This window comes from Vidua macroura, chromosome 9 (assembly GCF_024509145.1).
Source record: "Vidua macroura isolate BioBank_ID:100142 chromosome 9, ASM2450914v1, whole genome shotgun sequence".
Taxonomy (NCBI): Eukaryota; Metazoa; Chordata; class Aves; order Passeriformes; family Viduidae; genus Vidua; species Vidua macroura.
In genome coordinates, this window is record NC_071579.1 from 9,221,358 (window position 1) to 9,245,572 (window position 24,215).

Here is a 24,215-nt window from a genome sequence, read left to right on the forward strand (position 1 = left end):
ATTATAAATATTAAGTGCAAATCAGTAAATACTTTGTATCTCCTCCAGTCTAAACAAATCAGTGTTTAAAAAATGGAGGGGAGGGGTCACTGTGGGGGTGGAGCATGAGAAGAGGGCCTGTGTCCAGCACCACTTACTGATCTGGGACCTTTATGAATCATTGAGAATCAGTGCATTGAGATGTTCCATATGTGCCCAGACAATTCAATTTCCCACCTAGGCACACAGAGCTTTCTTATGCCTGCCCTGTATAATATCCAGAATTTTGTGTAGTCTGTTGCTGGAGCACACAAACATGCAAGAGCATGGCCAGGAGTCCTCCTAGCTTGCTGCACTCTGGGCTCTGAGTAGGAAACCAAGTGGGTTATTTGTGTGGTCACTGCATCCATGGGGACTTAGGCAGAAGGAAGGAATGCTCTTGTCAAACACAAACATGTAAATCTGCCTCTGAGTTTTGAATTTTCAGACAAGACATGTAACCTTGTATTCAGGAAATGAGTTCAGATCTCATCAGAATGGTTATTAAAATATGTGCTGTTTCAATTTTATTCATTTGCTACTGCTTCTCTGTACCTGGCTCCTAAAGCTTGGGACCTCTAGGCAGCATGTTTATGTATTATACTGCAAGGGAGAGAGCTGTTTTTATTTTTCTATAAATGCTCATTAGTAAATATTAAAAGTACAAAAATCCCAAGGGCTCTTTTTCTAAAGAGAATCCTAAAGTAAATTTAGAAGGGAACAGAAATCAGCTCTAGCTTTTAATTAAATGGCCATATCCCTTGTGTGTAGCCTGTAAAGTTCAGGCAGAGCTGTTGTCTGTTGGTGTGTGTAAAAATTGTCATCTTGCCTTGTGAACAAATTGAGAATTGAATTCTTAAATCTTAATGACCAATTTCTTTCGTTCATTCTCTATTTTTTTTCAAATAAAGTATGAGCAGTTCTTTGCTCATCTTACAGAAAAGTAAGAAAAAACTTGGATTTTTGTACTGCTTTCCATCTGGGAGTGACTGATTTAGTTTTAGAGTCAAAGTTTTGGGAAGAATTTCCTTTTCTTTTATAGCACTTTGCTACTTTGCTAGGATACTGTGCGTTTGTGGGTGTTTCAGGAGGGCAGGTCTTGCTTTGGACTGGGGATAGGAGCTGCAGGTTTTGGTAATCTTGCTGGGTTGGAGGTTGGAATGAGCTTTATTTCAGCCCAGTCTCAGCACGAAGGGTCAGTTGACTGCTTGTTCTCCATGCAGGGAGTAGTGTGTTCTGTAATGTTACTATGGTTACATCCCAAATTAGAAGCTGAGTGTTAGTGTTTGAAAGGCTGCCACCTATTAAGGCTCCAAGGAGTAAGTGAAGATGTACAGCCTGTGTGAGGAGCAGGCAGAGTTACTGTGACCAGGAGCCGGAGTGCTCAGCGAGTCCTGCACACAGACCAGGAGGGAGAAGAGAGGAGAGGGCTGCTCACAATTCCCTGTGCACCTGACCACTTGGAACTGAGCAAAATGTACCAATGCTCAACAAACTTGTGGTAGTTTGGAATATTTTCTTTAAAAAACTTTACGTGTCGTTTTTTGAGGGTGTCAGCAGAGTTTTGTCTAACTGGTTTTATAATAAACTCTTAGGTTGAGCCATTGTTGTCAAGTTCTGCCTTGACAACATTAGCAGAAATTCTTCAAACTAATTTGGAGTAATTGCAGTAGTCAGACATGTACTGCTTGACAACTTCTGCCTGGTGGCACAAGCCCCTTGAGAGTTTAAATACTTAGGCCACGTGGCCTATCACTATTCCCATATGGATTGTGCATTCTGGATACTCCATGAATTCTTTGCGAAGTTCATTTTATCATAGTAAAATGGAGTATTATATCAACTGTAATGTGTTGAAAAGCTTTCAAGTGACAGTTCAGAATGATTAATGGCAACATTTTCAAGGTTGGTTATTCTTAGTTTATTAATTGGTTATTAAGCTTCATTGGTTATTATTGGTCTTAAAGCTTTATTTTTACATTCTGGAAATGTGTTAATACAGAGTGTCATAAATGCTTAGTTTTAATTTTCCATGTTGAGAATTATTATGTATATGGCCAGTGGCCATTCTGCTCTTTTCTTCAAAAATGATACTTCTCCAGTAAGTTCATCTAAAGTGGAGACAGGGTTGGCAAAGACTTGGAATTTGCTTGAGTACTTTGAGATCCCAACATGTTTCTTAGCTATCCGAGACATGTTTGTAAGTGAAGGAAAAATAGCAATCTAGAAATGACCACAAGTGTCAGTATTGCCTGCCTTATTTTGCTTTGTACATTTTCACCATTGCTTAGCTGGTAGTGAAACCCAGCTTTTACACTTGGTGCGGTTTTTATAAATGGTCAAGATTTTGCTCTCTGTTCTAATAACACCCAAGCCATAAACTTGGTGATTTCATTAACTACTGAGTGTCATAACTTTAGAACCTGAATGCAGCAATATAGATCGATCTATAGAACTAGAAAAAGTTCCCAGTTGTTATGAAACATGGATCAGGTTTTATGCAGTTGATTATTATGTTTTAGTCCATAAGGAATATAAGCATATCCCCAACTTCACAAAGTTTTGAGAGGAGGGGAAAGTCCAAGTGATGTTTTCAAGTCAGAAGGGTGTTTCTTGGGAAACATTTCAAGGAGATATTCTATTATTTTAAAGCTTGTATTTTTTTATTAAGTAAACTGATATTCTAGGTGTCCAGCTAGAATTCATTCTGTTCTCCTATCACAGCTTCCTTAGAGGATCACAGGTTTGGAGTGGTTCAAAATTCACTCAAAAAGCCAAAGTACAAAATACAAAATTTTGGTCTGCTTTGATTCAGTTCTGATTTTGTGTATTATACAAATGTATATTGGACTACTTTCCAGATGTGTTTCTTTCTTCAATATTGTGGTGTTTGCTTTATCTTTTCTTTCTTTTGTATTCTGATTTTTTTGCATCTTCTCCCAGGCATTGCACGCAATTATTGCTGATCTCAAGTGCTAAATGCAGATTTTATTCTTGCAGGGTTGGACAACATAATTTCATTGGTATTGTGCAGGATTTTTGGTTGTGTGGTTCTCCCCTGATGAACTGACAAACCAGTGCCAACAGTAATATTTTCTGCCTGTCACAAGTGTTGCTTTTACATTCTGAGAGGAGCAGGGACTTTATGAGCTTTGATTCAGCACAGCAGGGGAGAGGAGGCCAAGCAGCTGAAGTACCAAAATTCACAGGCAGTTTACAGTGGGAAATGGGCTGGTGTTTTTCCCCTTACCTCATGGGTTGTTTCATCCTCCTGCCTACACTATATGATCAAGGTACCCCTAACACCCACCCTCACAACCCCAGCACGAGAATTAGAAATAAAAACTCCAGTTCTTACAGAAAGTGGGACTCTGGTGGAAGAACTGGTGCTAAATATCCAATTTCAAAGCATGGAAGATGGAGTGAAGGAAGATGGTATCCTGTTGAAGGTAACAGGCACCAGCTTTTATGCTGAGGAAGGAAAATGTCTGGTTCCAGCTGCTGCCACCTGTCCAGACCTTTTCTGCCCCTTTTCCCTCAGGCTATCTTCAGGCTCTTGAGGCATCCCACACTTCTCTCCCAATAACTTAGAAGTCTTGGCTCATCCAGTTCAGCAAAGGATGCAGCCATCCTGTCCTGCCCAGCACTCTTCCATACTGGAGGAGCTACTTAGAGCTTTTTTTTTCTTTTGTGTGGGACCAATTAAGAGATTAGCAACTCCAGCTGTTCATCCTCTCACTAAGTTTTTTCCCCCATGTATATGGTTTGTACAGGAATATTGAGACATTTTGTTAGCCTCAAAAATTTTTAGTACTGAAATTGGTGAGGCAGTTGTTTAATGAATGTTAAATAATATGAAATTGAAGAACTGGACTTTCAGAGCTGTCAGAATTTTCTGTGACTTGGGGTTGAGACCTGTACTGACTCTTTCCATCTGTCACATTTCCTCAGTAGCTTTAGTATTTTAATTCCTACAGCTCCATCCTGTAGGTATCCTCATTTACAGCTAATTCTGGGGGACATGAAAGGTTTACAGCAGGAATAACAGAGATTTAGCAAGTGCCTTAAATGCCTGAATCCTTTCCTTCAAGCACAGATGCTTAAACTGGGAAAACCAACAAAATCTGTGGGAAAAAATCCTTTCCTCAGTGACTCAAGAGGTCCTATTCGTGTCATAAATTTCAGCAATATTTGTTCATAGCCAGCAGAAAACCTGGATCATAAAATGGAGGATAAATCCCCTTTTAAGAGAAGTTCCCTACTGCTCTTTTTTTGACATGTTGGAGGGGCTGAAATTTCTCCAAACACTTTGCACATCACTCAGTCTGACTGAACTGCTTCAGCCTGGCCAGTTGGGGATGTGTCCCTGCTTTTACTGAATATTGTTCCACCTTCATGTTTCCCTCAATTTGCTGTAGTTCCCAATCAGTGGAGATTAAACTGCAGACTTTTCACTTCTAAAATTCACATTAAACTTAAATGATACCATTCCTTGAGTGACTTTCAAGGAAAAGGAAGCTCTGCTGTGGAAATAATGGATTTTGTCTGAATAACTGTGTTCATTATTCCTTCTGTAATCTGTGTAAGACTTTAGATTAATTTCATGAGCCTGAGGATTTTTTTTTTTTCACATAAATTACTAATGTAGAGTCAGTAACCAGGACTCCTAGTCCTCAAATGCTTCATTTAGAAGAAATCCTCAGGGTCTGGTTTGTATAATGTAAATTGACAGAGAATATTGATTGAGAACTAGAGAATTTTTATTATTTTCTGCTATCTGAAGCTATATTTCAAACTGAAATTCCAGGTGGTTTATTTTCTGTAATTTAGTGGCTTCTAACAGAAGAAGAAATCAGAGACAGCTCTCTTGCATCTTGTCCACCTCAAGATGTAATATTAAGAATAATCAATGCATTCTGTAGGGAGGTGTGAGTGTAAAAGAAAAAATACTGGTTGTATTTAATATAATAATGCTTAATTCATAAAATTCAGCCTTAAATTCAAGATGATATTTTTCTGTTAGGTATAAAATCTTGCAATTCATAATCAGCATCTGCAGAGTTCTGTCGCTGATCTGTCTTGCTAAAGTAAATTTATAGAGAGCATTTGTCATCTAAAAAAACACACACTGCTTCTTAAAAACATACAAAAACCTGTCATCCTCTTAAAAACCCCACAAAATCTCATGACCTTGGATGATGCATATTGGCGATTCTTTGAAGTCTTCTTCTCTTGAGGATTTGTGTAATCAAACACTCTGACTTCTACAAATGCTTTTTCTGTAAATTTTGGTTAATGCATGCTTGTTTCATCAATGTGCAAGCATTATGATTTACATTGCATATCAAAAGATTGAGCTGTTGATGAGACCAAATCTGACCCACTTTTTTTCTTTCCTTGCTTTCCTTTCCTTTCTTTCCTTTCTTTCCTTTCTTTCCTTTCTTTCCTTCCTTTCCTTCCTTTCCTTCCTTTCCTTCCTTTCCTTCCTTTCCTTCCTTTCCTTCCTTTCCTTCCTTTCCTTCCTTTCTCTCCTTTCTTTCCTTTCTGTCCTTTCTTTCCCTCACACCTTTGGATCTCCATATTAGTCTTTGCCTTGGTGTTTCTTATTTTGCCAAATATCAAAAGCCCTTCTATTGTATTTCAAGGTTAACAAGCAAAGTAATAAATAGAATAAAAATTCCTTCTTTATTCAATAAGGCCTGGATACAGTACAGAAAGGGAATCCCTTTGTTTGAGAATCTAGGTCACTTCATAAGGAAAAGGTTTCCCTACTGTGAAAAATTTACATTTGCCATTTTCTTTGTTTTTCCTTTTTCTATTTTTCCTTACGATGTGCCACTATCTGTACTCTTATGCTGTGTTTGCCTAATGACAAGAGGGGAAGAGGTTATTTATTCCATGTAATTAAACGTCACTTATCTGAGGTGCATGGGAGGAAGGGAGTGAGCAAGGAGATATGTCAGTAAAGTGGGTGTAGCAAGAAAGGTTAGAGCAGCTCTCTGGAATCCCTGTTCTCTCCCTGGCAGGTTGGCTGGGACCAGTGCCAGAGTAAAAGTGGATCTGTGGCTGCACAGGATAATGCACACAATCTCCTGAGCCTTGTGGAATGCCGACCATGTGGGAATAGATGCAGCAGCCTGCTCAGAACAGGCTGGTGCAGCCCTGGCTCCTGTGTGGCTGGTGACTGTGCAGAATTGCCTGCTGTTCTCAGAGCAGTGCTGAGGCAGCCGGAGGTTGTGTGCCTGCAGCAGCCCCGTGCTGGGTGGCAGGGCTGCAGCCTGGGAAGGAAACGGTTCTGAGAAGCTGCCCTGAGCTAAGGAGAGCATGAAACCTGAGGCATCTCCATCATCTCCACTGGAAAATGTGCTACCTGGAAATAGCTGATCCCATCTGACTGAGATCTGAGGGTGATAGTAACTTAGGGCTTTTCTTAGAACAGCTCTCATAGTGGTAGTGCCTTCAGATGTGTTTCTTCAAACTAAGCACTAGACAGTGACAGAAATGTCTGTTGGAGGAGATAAGGATTTTTGCTCTTCCTCCAGAATAGACACATATTTATTCCCCCAAGAATATGTCAATGCAGAACCTGCAAAATAAGGAAGAAATATGTAGTCTAGCATTAACTCTTGATTAGTTGTTTTTTTTCTTACATTTTCAAAATGTCTTTTTGGAAGCACAGGAATAAATAGAAAAGTGTGAGGTCTCTGGTTTGTGTATTTACTATCAGGCTGTTGAGCTACATGTAAAATTATTCTGCTGCCCTTGCTCAAAAGGTGATGCTGCTATTTTGTTTTGGTGTTTTTCTTGTAAAAGTAGAGCACGACCTGATTAAGGCAAGGAAGTTATTGGATGAGTCTCTATGAAATTGAATCTGTTTGTGACTGGTAAAGCCATCCTAAGCATGTACAGAAAGTTCCAGGATGTCATGACAGAGGAATCTTATTACACTTTGTGTTGGTTTTTTTTTCTCTCATTGAAATCTTGGCATTGAAAGCCTAACTCTATTCCAAAACATTGTCTCCTCTTAGTGGTTTACTCATTTTTATTTCCTGCCACTTTAGTGTTCGGTTTTCTGAACTGAGAGAATTTTACTTTGCAACACATTGCTGTAGAAAAAAACCCAAAAACTTACTTATTTTTTTATGATTGACATTAGACTTTTCAAAGGTGAAGCAGCTATTTGGAGTACCAGGACAGATGTGAGGGCTGAAGGAGAGCTGAGGAGGTCTTGCTGCCTGTGGCAGATTTCCTTCAGATAAACTGTGAAATCCCCAGGATCATCATGGATGACTGATGGTTCTAACATGTGAGGAGCAGAAATAATGGTTGTAGTGAACCTCACCTGTGAATGTGCTGACTGGCAGTCTGTCATCTCCAGTGGCTATTCACAGGTTCCTAAAGATGAATTTGTGTTTGTGTGTACAGAGTAAGAGGGCACAGCTGTTTGAAAACTTTCAGAACCTGTTTTGTGATGCATTTTGGAGTCTGCTCATTTTTCAGGGGTTATTTTTTTTGCAGCAATGGATGAAACCTGTATAAAAGTTACAGTGTAACAGGAAGATCCTAAAATCTATTGGTTTTGTAGAGCCCTTATCCTCATCTTTGAATAGGATGGCCCCACACTGCGTGAGATCTCGCCAGTTGACCTTTATTTAAGAGGATGCATTTCTGCACTACCAAAAATACAGCTGAGAACAGCCTGTGATAAACCAGTTCTCCTAATGCAATGCTAGAAGCTTGGAGATTCTCTATCTAGGGTATGGATTGTGTGTAAAATGAAAAAATTAAAGTTGAATGCTGTCATCTTAGTGCTTTGAGAAGGGCTTAATTTAATCTTCTATACTAAAGAAAGAAGAATAATGGGGAATTTAGATATAATGCCAAAGGAAGCTGAAAGTAGAGGCAGAAGGCCAAATGGAAAAATTCCTCTTTTGTGATACAGCCAGAAGCCTTCCTGTATTTTAACTTAATGCATGATTTATTGCCACTACAGTTAGTTTTTGATATGGGCATGTAACATCATCAGCTTTTATATGCTCCAGCAGGGTAGTATGAATGATATGTTTCTTCAGGATACCAGTACCAACAGGCATTTGCACAATCTCTTTGGAGTATGGTATTACAGCACTAATACACAGATCCTGCTGAAGCCATGCTAGCACTAAAAACCTTGAAGGCACTTCTTTAAACATCTCCATTTCTCAAGAAGCACACAAGTAGGAAGCTTTGTTGTTGTGATGCAAATACAGTATATATTCTTCTATTGTTTATCCTCAGTATAGGAATCTGTGATGTGTGACTGGAGTCTTTTCTGTCTCAGGTGGCTTTGTTAGGTGATGATTAATATTGTGCTTCTGTTGTTTGGTCCCCCTGTGTGATTTCTTTTTGAAGGAAATCAGCCATGTCCATAGGCTGTATTGCTTTTGGCAAAGAGCCAGGCTTTTAGGACATGCTGAAATGGAGACAACTGAAACTTTAATGTCTGTTGTCTGTTTGTTCTCTGGGTATAAACCAGAAGGCTTTAATTTGTTGTTGTATTTGGGGGATTATTCGGTTGGGTTTTGTTTTCTTTAGTTTTGGAATCTGTAGGATGAGTATAAAGGCTTAATTGAACAAATACAGAATTTTGTGTTCAGGTGGCTGCCTGGCTTTCTGCTGACATGTACAGTAGTGTGATTTTGTGCTCTGTAGCAGTGATACCTGCAAAATACTTTAATGCTTTCATCTGTTACATCTGTACCCAGGGAGGGAAACTCCAGGCCTTTTGTAGTTACCCAGTTTCACTCAGTGGAAATTTCTTCAAGAAGGGGGAATAATAAAAGTTTTGGTCTAATTTGAGTGCTCCTTCCTAATTGTAAATAAAAGAATATTTTAATTAAAACTGACTTCTGGAATGAGAGTTCTTCAATGAAAAGTATGTGTTGTAATGGATCTCACAGGGAAAGCTGGAGGCAGAGAGAACTGCAGGATAGGGTGATAAATGGCACTTAACAGCACCAAACCCTTTGCATTTTTATTGGGGGTATTTGATTATGATGCTGCATATGAAACTTAGACATCCTGCAGCCAAAGGCAAGGTGGTCTAGCAGGCAGTTTTTGTCACAGCTGCTGTGACTGGTGTGAGAGGAATGCTATTACTGCAAATTTTGGAAATGCTGACTTCAGAATATTGTACTGAGAAAAATAGGTTAATGATGTTGACTCTAGGTGGGAGCAGCCATTTAAGGGCACTGAAGAGCACAAGGTTTTTTTTTCAATGATGTTTATTGTGCTAAATATCTAAGCTTACCTATGGGAAGCTGCAGGTAAGTAACTCCTAAAGAGTTAAGAGTGAGGTACTATTCATACACTGCTTAGGAACTTGGTCGGTTTGAAGTTTGTGTTTGAATCCCAGATTGCTTCCATGCTCTGTCTTAAAATGTGGGGAAATGATTCTAAGGGTGTGTTTATATTGTTGAAATCGGAATATAAACATTTTAATCCAACAATAGATGTGTTGTGTTGACATCTTTTGTTTCACTTGATGCAAATGTGTAAAGTCACGGGGCAGAAAGAAACATTGCAATCAAATGTCAGCTCTGGTCATAATAGTTCACAAAATAAGGCTTTTTCATTGGTCACCTTATAGCAAGCCTGGACATTGGAACTGCAAAGTATTATGTTCACAACAGCTGCTTTCTCTGAGTTAGTATTTTTAATGAAATAAAAGTTCATTCACTATATGACCAGTAACTTTGTGTTTGGGGGCAGATTTTCCAGCTTCTTGTGATGAAATCTGAGTGTTGCTCAGTTCCTCTGAACACATTATCAGCCTGTTAGCAAGGACTGCTCTGGACCCTTCAGTTTAGGAAGATGCTCAGGAGGGCAATGAGGCTGATGAGGGGCTTGGAACACAAGCCCTGTGAGGAACGACTGAGGGAGCTGGGGGTGTTTAGCCTGGAGAAAAGGAGACTCAGAGGTGACCTTATCACTCTACAGCTCCCTGAAAGGTGGCTGTGCTCAGGTGGGGTTGGTCTCTTTCTCCGGGCAGCACTGACAGAACCAGAGGACACAGTCTCAAGCTGCACCAAGGGAAATATAGGTTGGATATTAGGAAAATGATTTTCATGGAAAGAGTCATAAAGTTCTGGAATGGTCTGCCTGGGGAAGTGGTGGAGTCACCATCCCTGGATGTGTTTAAAAACAGACTGGATGTGGCACTGGGTACCATGGTTTAGTTGAGGTGCTGGGGCATGGGTTGGACTCAATGATCTTGAAGATCTCTTCCAACCCAGTCGTGAATTGAATTCTGTGACTGTTCTGGGGCTGCACATGGGGAAAGGAGATGAGGAGCACAGTCTGGGCTGGCAGCATGGGAGAAGTGCCACCCCCTGCTGGAGGTGCAGAAAGCTTTGTTTGAAGCCTTTGTCGCTGCTCCTCTGCATTTTAACCTTGTACATGCTGTGTGCAGTGCTTGACAAACATCTCACAGGGGCTGTTCCAATTGTATAAGCTGTAAATGCAAAGCTCAAGTTCAGCATCTGAGGAAAGGGGAAATGACCAAATTGTGTTCTTGCCAAGGAGAAGTGATAGCTTTTGCTGTCACTATGATCAGGGGTGCTTAGCTACAGTGTTGTAGAACAAAAAAAGTGTTTGCCCATTGTCCTCTCACCCCGTCCTCCAAAAATACTCTGCTTGCATCCTGATTTGATTCACTTTCTGTCTTCATGGTAGACAACGTATTTTCTTCCTTTCAGTCTGTTTTGTTTTGTGGTTTTTTTTTTTTTTTTTTTTTTAATGAGTTAAAGCAATAGAATTTGTAGAGTAAGAGCAGGATAGGATCGGGGGGGTCTGAGAATTGTGGTGTTCCTTTGGTTAATTTTAACTTTTTTTTTCCCCATATGGCAACTAAAACTGAACTTGTGAACTGAGACAGCTGGGGCAGGACAAATGTTCAGAGACAAGAGTTCTGGTTATCTTGTAAGCAGATTAAAATATCCAGTTTTCCCCGTCTGGGAGAATTACAGGGTGTGGATAATTGCAGCATGTGCAAGTCCAGAAATCTTAACACTTTTGTGCTGGACTAAAACTCTGAAATTATTGCAGAGAATTACTACTCTGTTTCTAACTTGCTTGTCTCATCTTCTACAGAGCTCTCTTGTGTCTCAGTACCTTGTCAATATTTTCATCACCAGCACCCAAGGCAGTGAATCTGCTCTGTCTGAACAAGACACTTTGTTGATCCAAGGGCTTTAACCAATGTCACGTTGGGGTTTCACTGCTCTGTTTCCAAATGTCATAGATAATTTCTATAAATACACTAATTTTTTCCTTTACCTACTGTTCTGTCACGTAACATTGCTGTAGCCATTAAAGCAGTGGGCATCCCACAAGAATCTCTTGGGGTGTGCTTGTGTAAAAGCCACAAAGTAAAGAAAAAGAGTTCAGAAGAAAATCTGAGATAGCACAAGTTTCATGACTGGTATTACTCAGCTGACTGCCAAGGTCTGGTTTAGTATTACCAGCAGGTTATTACAGTTACAGCAGATCTCATAATCTTCACCTTTTGGGTATTTTAAAAAAAGTATCTTTGCTTTTTCAGCTGAATTTGCATAGCAGATGAGCTGTTGTTCATCAAGGAAGCCTGGAGTACAAGGCACTCTGCAATTTGAACATTTTTTAGCCCTTTTTCTGGCCTGTGGCAGTTCAAAATAGCCCTTTCCATATCCAAGTGGTTACAGTCCCTTGAATGCTCACATCCATTGCTGTCATCACTCAAGCCCTCATCTCTTGGCTTGTTTGTTAAAATTTGTTATAGCTGCAGCTAAAGCTTTTGATCCTGAAAAACACATCTTTGAACTCAGCAGTGTTTTTTCTAGGCACCACAAACAACTTGGAGTTCATTGCTCTACTGTTCAGCTTTGCACGTTGGCTCCTCAAGGAATTCAGTTTCAGGATTTTCCCCAGATATTTTAAGTTTTGCTGGGCGATTACTTGGAAAATTGCTTTCATCTCTCTGCCCATGACCACCCATGATAATTGTGTTTTCTTACAACATAATGAAATATACAAGCATAGTGCTGGGATTGCTAAAGCTGGTGAGGTACAGAAGAATAATATTAAAACTACTTTTTAGTGAATAGAAAGGAGAAGATTACATCAGGATGAAGTACCACTGGGAACAACTGGTGCTGGATAATTTGTTGAACAAGCAATCATGAAATAACCTAAGGTCTTCTAATAGCTGCCCGTGTATTAGAATTCTAATCCAGCATCCCTGTGTTGTAGCAATGGGAGTCAGTATAAGCAGGGGAAGGCTGGAAAGAGCCTCAGCAGTTTCTGTTGCATTGAGATGTTTGACAGCATCCCACAAAGTTTTTCAGTTACTTGGGTCTTGATTCATTTTGGGGATTTTTTTTTTGATAAATTTTCATGCAGATGTCAAGGGCCCATCTGTATTCATTTAGGCACCTGCAGAGCTTTTAAAAATATTCTTCTCACACAAAGCATTTCATGAGTCTTTCCAGGAGTTGCAAAGGAACCTTTCTGAGGTCACTTACACCTCTGTTTATGTATTGCTCACTGGGTGCAGGTGTAAGTGGGGTCTTCCTGCTGCTCTGTACTGAGCAGCATTTTCTGTAATGTAAATGTGACTATTCCCTTGAATCCCATTTCCAAAGCTGAATCTGAACACAAAACCAATAGTGCTTCTCTGTATGTTTGGAATTTGCATGCCAGTTGTGCTGTTGGGCAAATGGTTTGCTTGAGCCCCATATTCTGTGATACTTCTGATAAAAACCACTTCCTGTGAGTGACCAGTGCCTGTCCTTAGAGGCAGTATTGGAACTAGATAGTTATGAATATGTCAGGTTGTGACTTAGAGACTCAAACATGAGCCAGTTGCAGTAAATCACAATTAGATACAAATTTCAGTTCTGTTGAACTGATGTGTCCTGGGCTGATCGTGGTGTGCAGAAAACCAGTAGGGTAGAGACCTTTACACCTTTAGAGAAAGATGAAACAATCCTTTGATACTCAAACTGTGCTTCTCAAAACCCTCCCTGGCTGCCAGGTAATATATGTGAGGCTGGCTTAGATAACTAACCCAAAGGGAAGGAAGTCTAAGCAAAAATAATGTTTTAGTGATAACTGCCTTTATCTTTTCACTCAGTTCATGGAAATGAATCATTAAAATGAACATAGGGAGGTATAGACAAGCCTTTATTTTTCAAACAAACAAACAAGTCCTCTGCAGTTCTCAGGATTAAGAGTTGTTTTTGACAAAAACAGCTTATCCCCAGGAAAATGGAAGTGCTTACATGTTTAATCTTTGTCACCAACATCCCTCTTCTGCTCAAAAATTGCTATTTCTATAGCAGCAGTTTGAATTTATGTGACTGATGTAAATTCAAGACAAAATTCTTAATTTTACAGATATTCTGTGCAGGGACAGAGGTGGGAGGAGCTCTGGCACACTTCTGAGAGGACTCTTCAGAGCAGTTGGATCGCTTAATTTTGGGAGTAATGGTTTTAAAACATCTTAGTAGTTGTGGCTTTGATTAATTCTTTTCAAAAGCTTCTCCAGTGATTTCCATTATTGTTATTACTGCAGCTTTTTAATATGCTTTTGTCCCTAGCTGTTCACTAGTCACTACAGTTTTCTTTTAGTTTTAGTTGTGATTTGGTTTGTTTTCTTTGCAGAACCAGGATATTTCCTAAGATTTCAATAAGCAGTCCAGTTAATTCAGTCACGTTTAAAGCTAATTTCTTTTGACCTGCTAATGAACAGGAAATTGCAGTGAATATTTTTCATTCAGTGACACTCACTGCCAGGTCTAACCTGCAAGCACCCATCAGTTCTATTTATCGTTTTTAACAGTGTCAGGGTTACTGAATTTGAATAATCTTGTCAGTTTTAATTCTGTAATGAATTAATAAGGGACGAGATTTGTAAGTGAAAGTTGAATTTGCATGGTGTGGTACAACAAGTGTTAATGTTTGGGTAGTCCCTGGGTGGAACCAGCAGAGTTTTATTTGTGCCACCTTCCCCTGGTTCTCCTTTCCCCCCTCCTCTGTCCCTGTAGTGCTGTGCTCATTCTGATTTCCCTATTTTGTGAAATTTGGTAGAGGTACTTGAATATTTGGAAAACAATAATGAGGCTTCTATTACCTTTGTAAGATTGACATTGACTTTTGTGGCATGAAACTGAATTTTAGGATTGGAAGCCTTCTATGCTGGATAAGGCATGACCTTCAGTAAAATACATTTTAATATAATATACTAAAGGTTGGACTCAATGAGCTTGAAGGTCTTTTCCAAATTTAATGATTCTATGATGAGTTTTGTATTTTGAAATAAACATGTTCTGTATATTTTTTATCAGTCCTTTTTGTTTTGTCACATCAGTTTTTTTTTGGTTGTCCAGGTACAAAATAGTGAATCTATGCTGTTATTTTCCTTAGGTAGTTGGTATGGGAGTCCTTTGATAAATACTGGTAAACTTAACTTCTGTTAAAATTTGTTCTGTAAAAATGTCTTTAATTCTGCTTAAACTCCCACTCTCCCTTCCAGAAAATAAGGGAGTTGAAACAATATAAACAGTAGAAGTGACCTTTTCATTAATATTGCAAACAATGGAAGTGAAAATAACTATAACATTTACACAATAAATTCTATTTTTTACTGTAAAAGTTAAAAGCTTGCAATTTAAGTATGTCTTTTGGGACTGCATGCAGATTTGTGTGCGCATAAAAATATGAAAATAAATGATACCAGTTTGATGTATAAATAAAATGATGATGTGAAACACTAGTTAAATTATAGTTAAATTATTATTAAAATTTTCTTGATGCAGACAGAAGTCAGTGAATTATTGTGAAGGCTGCAGAGGCAGAGCCACTGAGTTGGATTATTTTACATGACTCTTTGAAAGGCCTGGATTTTTTTCCAAGGCTTCTATGGGCTTTAAATTTTTTGAACAAAGCTCTATGTTTTCAGAATCCAATTTATATGAAATAGATGTTTCTATCAGGCTTCAAGTAGGGCATATGGACCAATTTTTAGATGCCTGCTTTGAAGTCAACCCTTTGTTTTGGCTGTTTGTTCATACATTGATATATGCAATATTTAATTTATTTAAAAATTGTATTCTTTTTAACTATGCAGTTGTTTTAGGTTTTTTTCATAGTTCTTTAGGCTGGCTTTACTAAAATTTTCAATAGTTCAATACTTTAAGTCAGGAAATAAGAGTTGCTGGTAATTAAAGTGAGTTTTTACAGTCTCTTGTACCTCAAATTGAATAGATACATTGAAGTCTGTTCTTGAAAATAATTTTACAAGCTTGCCATCCACATGTACTTCTTTTCTTTCTCTTTTGAATCCAAGTTTTGCTGTGCTCCTCGTCACAAACAGAGCTGTCTTTGGGTGAAGTCTGTCATGGCTGGAAGCTGCTCTGTGTTTTACATGCAAGCAGTTGCTAACACTTCTTGCAGAATCAAATGTTACTTTTTGCTTCTACTGCTTCTGGACAGGAGCATACAAGCTACCCAATAATTTTCAGATTTTTTAGTGAAATTCTGGGACTAATTTAAATATTATTAAGGAACAAGATAGTAATTAAATTTACCAAATTAAAGCCACAAGATAGCATCAAATTGTTGACTCTGTCCTTTGCTCCTAATGTTTCTTTTTAAAGGTCAAAATACTACAGGCTTTTAGGATCTCTACATAGAAACCAGTTGGGAAAGGGAATATGCAATGAAATAGTTCTTCCTTCCACCATTTGAACCTGTCAAGCTGCCATAAGACATCTTTAATGATTTGGTTTTAAAGGAGGGGTTTTAAGGAGGATTTATTTTCTAAGGTGTAGCAGGAGTTACTGTTCAGGCAATTTTTCATTCCAGTTGGGAAATGAAGTTAACCTAACTATGGATGTTAATGCTCATTTAGACCTAAGAAAACCGCTAAGTATCTAAAATATAGGAAAATAATAGTTGGGTCCTGATTAATCTGTCAGGTAAATATTGGTAATGGGTAGTTTTTGTTAATTAATACACATAATAGGTGTTTTAAAAAATTGTCATTTTTAGAAAGGTCAGAAAAAGAGGTTTAAAGAAAGAGGTTTAAAACCAAGAGGTTTTAAAAGGTGTCTAAAAGAAAACAAACAAACAAACCCCCAACAGCCACTCTTAGGAAACTTAAATGCAACCATGGCTCTAACCACAGGTACTGAGCTATTTTCCACTCATCCATTGCTTTGTGAACCCAGTATTTTTTAGGTGTTTAGGTACAACAGTGCTAAATAGCAAAAGGAATACACCAAACACAAAAACATTGTTAGGCAGAGATATTTTGAATGTCTGATATGACAGGGAACACGAGCACTAAAATGAATCCCACAGAGAAGCAGATCCAACCCTGTAGGGAAACGAGGCAGTGAGGCTCAGGAAAGTATGGAGCTGATTACATTCTGTGTCAGGTTGTTGCTTCTGAATGGTTAAAATGTAGATCAGAAGTAAACTCTATATATATAACCTTCTATGGTAAATTAGCAGAAATAAACCAAGTAATATGTTTTTGATTAAAAAACAACGTTAAGTGGTTGTCTTAAAGAAGATTTGTATTTTTCAAATTACATGGTTTTGTTACTAAATTAGTTTGAACTTATGAATATTCATAATATACTCCTTAACAGTGTCAAACAGCTTATGCATGAGAATTAGGTATGTCATTTTCGAGCAAAACTGTCTAAGTATTCAGAAATTTTGAGGAAATGAATGTTCTTTAAATAGCTAAACAGTGATTTCTGCTGCTTGTGATGCTTAGGGTACAGCTGCACAAACAAAAGCTCCCTTAGCTGGAGTTGGAATCTGCAGCGTGCTGGTTACTTAAGAGTAACTTTTAGATTAAAAATTTCACATGAGAAGATTTGAGATACCTTTGTGTGTGCTCAGTGAGAAATAACTCTGGCATTTATAGGGAGTGAGAGCGTGCAAACCAGGAGTTGCCTCTGAGTAGCTGAGAGACCACAAATCACCAGTAGCACCCCCTTAGTGTAGTTGGATGAAGCAGCTTTGGAGTTACTCTGTCAGATGAATACTCTTTTTCTCTGGGAGAAATCCTGGTATGGACTTCTCTGTGGTTATACCTGCCTTAAGAGCAGAGCTTGTCTTCAATCAGTGTGTTGTCATAGGAAAAGCTTATATCTCTTATCTGAATGCTTTTGAAAAGCAGTAATTTTAAACCCAAACTTAGCAGGACAAAGGAAAATACTAACAAAATTATTCTGCTAATGACTTCCATACTGACACCAGATTTTCCTCTCCACTGGCAGGTCTTGTCAACCACCACAGCTCTGTACTTCTGTTCTTTTCCTCACCTTAGTAGTATACATTTCTCCTTACAAATCTTCTGAGAAATGTGGGGGTGAAATATTGATCAGAGTTTCTTTTGCTACATTGGCTGCAGCTTTTACAGAACAGGAGGTAGTGGTTATGTGATAAATTGAGGCGAATAATTTGATTCAGCCTTTTTAAGGTCAATTAGAATTTATTAATTACAGCAAGCAGTAGCAAGCAAAACAGCGCTGGGTGGGTAGGGGTCTCCAAGCCGCCCCTCCTGCAGTGTCCCACACTGCAGTGCCCCACACCCCACTCCCTTATTCAGTCTCTTTTTATAGTTTTCTTGGAGGTTCCTTCATTCGCGTCTCTTGCGATAGCGGTGGGCGTAGCTTGAGCATCCCTCTGCATCGTGTCTGCGTTGTGTCGAGGCAGGTGATCGCTGATTTCACAATCGGCTCCGGACAGTGATGGGCGTACCCGGAGCACTCCTGCGTTGTCCAGTCCGGTGGCCGTTGCCTGGTGGTCGCTGATTTCATAATCAGCTCCGGCCATCCCCCAACATCCTTAGCCTGTGTCTGCAAGAGAAGCTAAGAAAAGCTCCCTAAATGGTGATTAATCATATTTGTGGTCTTGCGTTTTGCAATATGCCTATAGCCCTGCGCTTTGTAGCAGTTGCTTCCTGTTCCCCAACTTCATAGATGCTTCCCCTATCTCCTAACAGGCAAGCTAGTCCCTCATACTTTAATTTTATATTTCCTCCTTTAATATTCCAATTTCTTTGATGAACAAACAAGTTACCACAGTTTATCACAGTTAGATCACTGAAAATTGTAAAAAGACAAGGGGTGTAAATCACCTCCAAAGGATTCATGGTATACCTTCAATCAGGTGACAGCTGAGCTTTGAGGATACCTCAATATCAGGAGTTGTGACCTGAGAGAGGTTCATTCCTGAGATTATCATAGTCTAAGGTATCAATTCATAAAACTAAAAGCTATGACCTCCATAATTTATTGATTTGCAGAATTTGGTCTTACAAACAGAATAGTCATAGGCCTGGAAGTGGTATTTACTCATTTAGATGAATTTATTTCCTACTATTAAGATATTTTATCTGATTTTTTTCCCTGTACTTTGTTTTTCATTTGGTGGGGGGGGAGGGTTATTTTGTTTCTTTCAGTTGCCATGTTCTCGAAGTTTTGTTTTAGGCTCCTGCACTCCCATAAATTGCTCTAGGGCAGGCAATTCAAAGGAGACCGTAAAGAACCCCAAAAAAGATAATTTGCCAGTTACTTCATTAGGCTCAAGCCACTGGTTTGGCTTTGGTTCTTCTTTGGTTATAATTCTTCACAAGTTTCTCTGCAGCAGCTCCTGGTTGCCTCCTTCACTGCAGGGTGTGTTTGAGACATGGGAAGCACTGGGTGAGTGGCAGAGGAGGCAGCGAGGCTGCACTTTCATAGGGGTGGATTCCATAGGGGTGGAAGGAGGAATGAAGGTGTGGGACAGCACACAGTAATGGTTATGCATCTAAACTGGATTTAGAAACTTGAAACTTGGCCTTGCAGGAGTTGATGTTTCTTTAGTTTGGTAATTTCCTTTCCATTTCATCAAGTACTGTGAATTTAAGGAAGTGTTATGAGGGAAATCTTAGTTTCTTCAAAATGAGTAACTAGTGCAGCACAGAATCATTCTTTTGACACAGAACATGGTATTCTTCTACAGAAAAAGGTGCAAAATGTTTTATTTTTGCTTTCTTGGAAAGTGGAAGTAAAAAGAAAGATGCTGTTTCTCATTGGCAAGGGTTGTCTCAAAGGTAGTCAGCCTTTCCTGCTGCTCTTCCTCTAGAGTGTGGTAGTATTTTAATTTTTATAATTTTCTGAGTAATTATTATGAAAGGGCATTGGCAAAAATACCTTTCCTCTGCTGCTATAAAAGTAACTCTTAAAATAACAGGTACTGACTCAACTGCCCTACAGAAATGTTGGTATTTCAATAATCAGAAAAGAGTACAGCAAAATTTGGGATAGATGTGCAGTGCAGGGTTAAATCCTTATACTGAAGATTAATGGAAGGTTGTTTCCTGTAAAAGTTACAAAAGCTGCTCAGTGCACCAAATATCAGCTCCAGCTTATTGTAACTAATCATGGGTGGGTTCACTAACGCTCAGGGAAGAGAGGCTTTGAGTAAATTTGTGTTTTCTATGGGCTTGTGTGGGAGCTTCTATTTGTACTTCAGAGATCATGAGATAAAGAGTTTTAACTTTCATCATGGAAACTTAAAAGCAGCTCCTCTAAGTGTTATTTAAATCATGGAGTGAGCCCTCTCATGAGCTTTCTTTTATTTTGCATTACAAAACACACTGTTATTTATGCATGGAGATGGAAGTCTGATAATGCCATTGGAGTCCTTTCCGACAGGTTTTTCTCTGAGTGGGATCTCTGACCTTTCTCAGTGTCTCATGCTTGTAGGATACCTCACATTGTGTTTAAGTAATTTTCAGCTACAATCCATGGTTTCATGTTAAAAAGGTTTTTTCCTGTCAGCTCTGCAAACAGATAGAAGTGGCTGGAATATACTGCAGCTTTTTAGCATGTCAGTGCTATGTGTTATGTTCAGTGAGGTTTCACTGCAGCAACTGAGAGCAGAATTTGTTCTTGCAGGAATTGTGTTGCTTTGGAAGCAGACATGTGACCTCACTCTTTTCTTTGGTGCTTTGTTGACTCTGGGGAGTTAACAAGAATAAACAGTAGTGCAGGTCTTTTGTGTGTTACATTAAGGTAATTGGATAAGGCATGAGCAGAACTAATTATCATGAGAGTGCTATTTTTGGGCACTAAAACTCCTCAAGTCAGGAATGCATTGCAATTTCTTGGTCCTGGTTTTCCAGCCAAAGCATAAGGGGATCTTGTTTGGACATTTCGACAGCCAATTGCTTATATTTACATTACTAGCCCTTGGTGAAAGTGGTAGTAGGTAAAATGAAGCAATACTATAAATAGGAAAGGTTTCTTTGAATGTGTATTAAAAAAAGTTCATGATTGGTTAAAATGTAAGACTGTAAAAGTTTGAGGTTGTTTGTCTTCCCTAAACCTAAAACAGGATCTCTAAGGAGTTTGGAATATTTTCTCTGTTTTCTTCCATCTCTTTAGTGGAAACATACTGCTCTCTTTATCATGATACTTTCTGTACCTCTGTGTTCATTTGAAGAGCTCATGTACCTGACACGAAGCTCAGCTGATAATGTTGCTCTTCTGTCTTTTCAAAGGAAGGTGCATCTGCTCGAAAAACACAAACTCCGGCAGCACAGCCTGTGCCACGACCAGGTAAGGTGGCCTCTGTCACACATGTGCATGAGTTTTGAAGAAGTTCTCTTTAGAACTTTAGTTAGCTCAAGAATGAAGTACAAGTCATCTATTTCTGGCCTTTAACTGTGCATATGTTGGAAAAGACCCATAGCCTTTTGTTTCATGTTATACCATGGGACTTGGGGTTGTTCTCTTCAGTGTGTTGCCCAATCAGCCCACTGAAAGGATGCACTGCTGAAATTAAAAAGTCAAGAACTTCTCTTGGTTGTGGCCTTGGTATGTCACCAGTTAAAATTTCACAAAATTCCCACTCAGATATCTAACAAGAGCTGGTTAATAATCCAAGGATAAACAACTTAAACAAAATAGCTAATCTCAAAAAGAGATGTATTATTACTTCTAGCATTAATATATCAGAAATACATAGTTCTCTGAATATGTTGTCATTACTTCTTCACACTTCTTAAGCACATAAGATATTTGTAGTGGGGTCAAAATCCTCAACTGGGTTTTTAATTCCCATTTGGTAAATTTTGGCTACCAAGTCCATTTATCTGTCAGATTGAATCTCGAGTTCTGATGCAGATGATAAATATACTTTGTTTAAATAAGAAACCCTTAGGATGAATTTTTAGAAGTGTGTAAGACCAGCACATGGGAGGGACAGTGTTTGCAAACTGATGTGCAAATTTGCCCCTGGTTTACGTACTTTGAGAAGTTAGTGGTTTGGTGGAAAAAGGTCTCAAGTGAAAGGTGCTATTTCAGGACACGATGAGGTTATGAAGGTCCTGGGGACATTCTGGGGACCTTGGAAACAAAGCTACCAGTTAAAATGAATATACTTTTTCTAGAAGTACTGCTGGAATACTGTATATCCTTGTTGAGACTCTAAATGCTTGCAATGTGTGCCTTGCTAATTCCTTGAGATTTGTTTGCAGGATTTAATGCTAAGACTTAATATTGTAAAGCTGCTTCTTCCTCCAAAATCCATTCTAATATTGAATGTTCTCAGCATGCTTAAATGCTGTTTTGCACAGATTCTTCTGTTTGGTTTTTTTGGAACTGGAAAGGTCATGCTGCCTGTCATACTTATCTCACTAGCCCTGTTAAGCATCCTAATGCAGATGGAGTTGACAGACAGCAGTAGGAAAAGGGTAGAAGTGGCAAGAAAAGAAATGTGACTGAGTTGTCACAGTCCCTGCTGCTGGCTGTGACTTCCTGGGTATTTCCTGCCAGCAGCGTGGGGTTTGTACATTATAGAGGTGACACTGATGCTGCCCTGCTCTAAGGCCAACCCCATCCATTATCTTGCATCTACATTGGAAATTGAAGAGAGAATAAAGAAGACAGGTGTAGTCAGAAGAGGTTTCTCTTTCTGCCTGTCCTGGGATATTTTTGCATTTTGATATTTGGATATTTTAAGAATTCAGCTGTTCTATTCTTAGCAGTCAAAGTAACTAAAACCTGCTGTTTCCAGGAGGATGCTGCTTTGCACATAGGAAGCATTAGTTAAATTAGGCTAAACTGTTGTACAGTAGTGATTTGAAGAAAATACTTGAAATGCACTCTTAAGTTATATTTTTGGTGCCATTTTGCATTACCAACTTTTCTCCTAACCTCTCTTTGTACAGCTATTTAATTTCTTACAGATGCTTATTCTCACTCCCCCTCCTTTTTGTTTTCATGTTTTTTGCCTTAAGACAGCTGGCTCTGCCCATAATTTCAAGAATATTTTTACTTTAAGGAGATACCTAGATTAAAAAAAAATAATTAAAAATCACTGGGTAGGTAAAGTTCATGTAGTTCAATATAGTGTTGCCAATTATATCTGTGCATTTGACAGTGTCAGGAAAAGATAATTAAGGATATGGTCTCAATATTTCAATAATGGCAAGTATGTGCTGTGAATATTTATACTGTTCTAGGAAGTTTCTGAAACAGTTGGTCATAAATAAACATGAGCAAGTTGGTGCTAAGCAATTGGAAGTCAATTAATGAAATTTGTCATGCATAGTAGCAGTTGAGACTTGAGTTAGTCTGCATCAATCTCTCTACTACTCACCATTTTCTGAATTAGGATAAACATAGATGATGATTATCAAGTGCTACACTTCTCTCCTGAAGTTAGGGCTCCTGAAAACTAAAGTGTAAAATGTTTATTTGGGGAAACCAGGTAGGTCACCTGGTAACCAGCTAATAGCACCAAAGTGAAGAAACCAAGAGGCTCTTGCACTCTTGGAATGCAGTGTCTCCTGTATTGAGGTGGTCACAACTTGGAAGACTGAAGGGGAAACATTTTACTGGAGAGATGGGGGGCAGTTCTTGAGTTTCTACCAGTCCAACAGTGGTTTTGTGGGTTTCTTTGGTGGTTGAGGGTAATTTTTTTTTTTTTCTTTTTTTTTTTCTTTTTTTTTTGGTTGCTTGGGTGATTTTCCCCCTGAGTGTTTGGCTCATGAAGACCTCATGTAACTCCACTGGCAATCCAAAATTAACCTGAGTAAGCCTGAAATTCAGGTTTTGGTTGTTGAAAGTTCTATATGTATGTTCAGGATAGCTAAATCCCATGGATGTCATGTGCAGTAATAACTACTAACAAAAAGGTGAGGTTTAGTGATCAGTTTGTTGTAAAGGTTTTCCTGTTGGTTCAGCACTACTGAACTGAAGATCTACAAGTAGCTTTTTTCAAGACTGATGAGAATTTTTGTCCATGGTGTCGTGTCCTGGCCTTTTGTGGAGGATGGAGGGGGGATGAGTAGCTTCAGTAAAACTGGGAGAAATTGACTCAGCTTTCCTAACATCTGCTTCAGATGGTCAAAACCTGTTTGTTTTCTGAATACTCAAACCCAAATTATAAATCCCTTCGTCATCTTAGTATCTTGCATCTGTAAAAATGATCTAATGAACTGTAGTGTGACTCTTCCTTACTCACTCCTGCAATTAAACAGATGCCTTGCAGTGACATTTGGAATTATGTCCTAGTCATTCTGCTGTATTTTTGTTTGTTTTTCTCAGTTTCTCAAGCAAGACCACCTCCAAACCAGAAAAAAGGTGAGTCAGTTTTAGTTATGTGATCTGTTTCAATTTTGTGTGAATTGTGCCCACTTTTTTTTTTTTCCTGGCACTATAAGCAAGCAGTGGAATATATAGCATGTATTCTGTATATCATAATAGCATTTTATTTTGCTAAATATGGGTCCCCCACATGTTGAGAGACTCATGATATAGGGATCTGCTTTTTTGATGAATGAAAACCTTTACTTTAGAAAAGCTTTACTACTATTTTCCTTTACTATTTTTTCATGATTGGGACCTTTTAAGCAAGAGTTTTATGTACAGTTCCTTTAATGAAAAAAGGGGGAGGGGAGGAAACAACAACCAGAACACAACAAAAAACCCCCTCCAGGCAAAGTCTAACTTTATTATCTCTACAGGATCTCGAACTCCCATAATCATTATTCCAGCAGCCACGACCTCTTTAATAACAATGCTTAATGCAAAGGACCTTCTGCAAGATCTGAAGTAAGTAGCTGATTAGAACATACTGTATAACAATTTGTTTTCAGATACAAAGTT

The 24,215-nt window shown here is 38.7% G+C and overlaps 1 protein-coding gene across 1 annotated transcript in view; it reads left to right on the plus strand.

The window, feature by feature from the left end:
• CDC73 (cell division cycle 73) overlaps positions 1 to 24,215 on the plus strand; it is a 103,087-nt gene that overhangs the window by 63,067 nt on the left and 15,805 nt on the right. Inside the window, exons 11-13 of the mRNA XM_053985454.1 lie at positions 20,603 to 20,660; positions 23,655 to 23,690; positions 24,074 to 24,161. Of these exons, the coding sequence (XP_053841429.1) occupies positions 20,603 to 20,660; positions 23,655 to 23,690; positions 24,074 to 24,161 (182 nt within the window). The remainder of the gene's footprint in view (positions 1 to 20,602; positions 20,661 to 23,654; positions 23,691 to 24,073; positions 24,162 to 24,215) is intronic.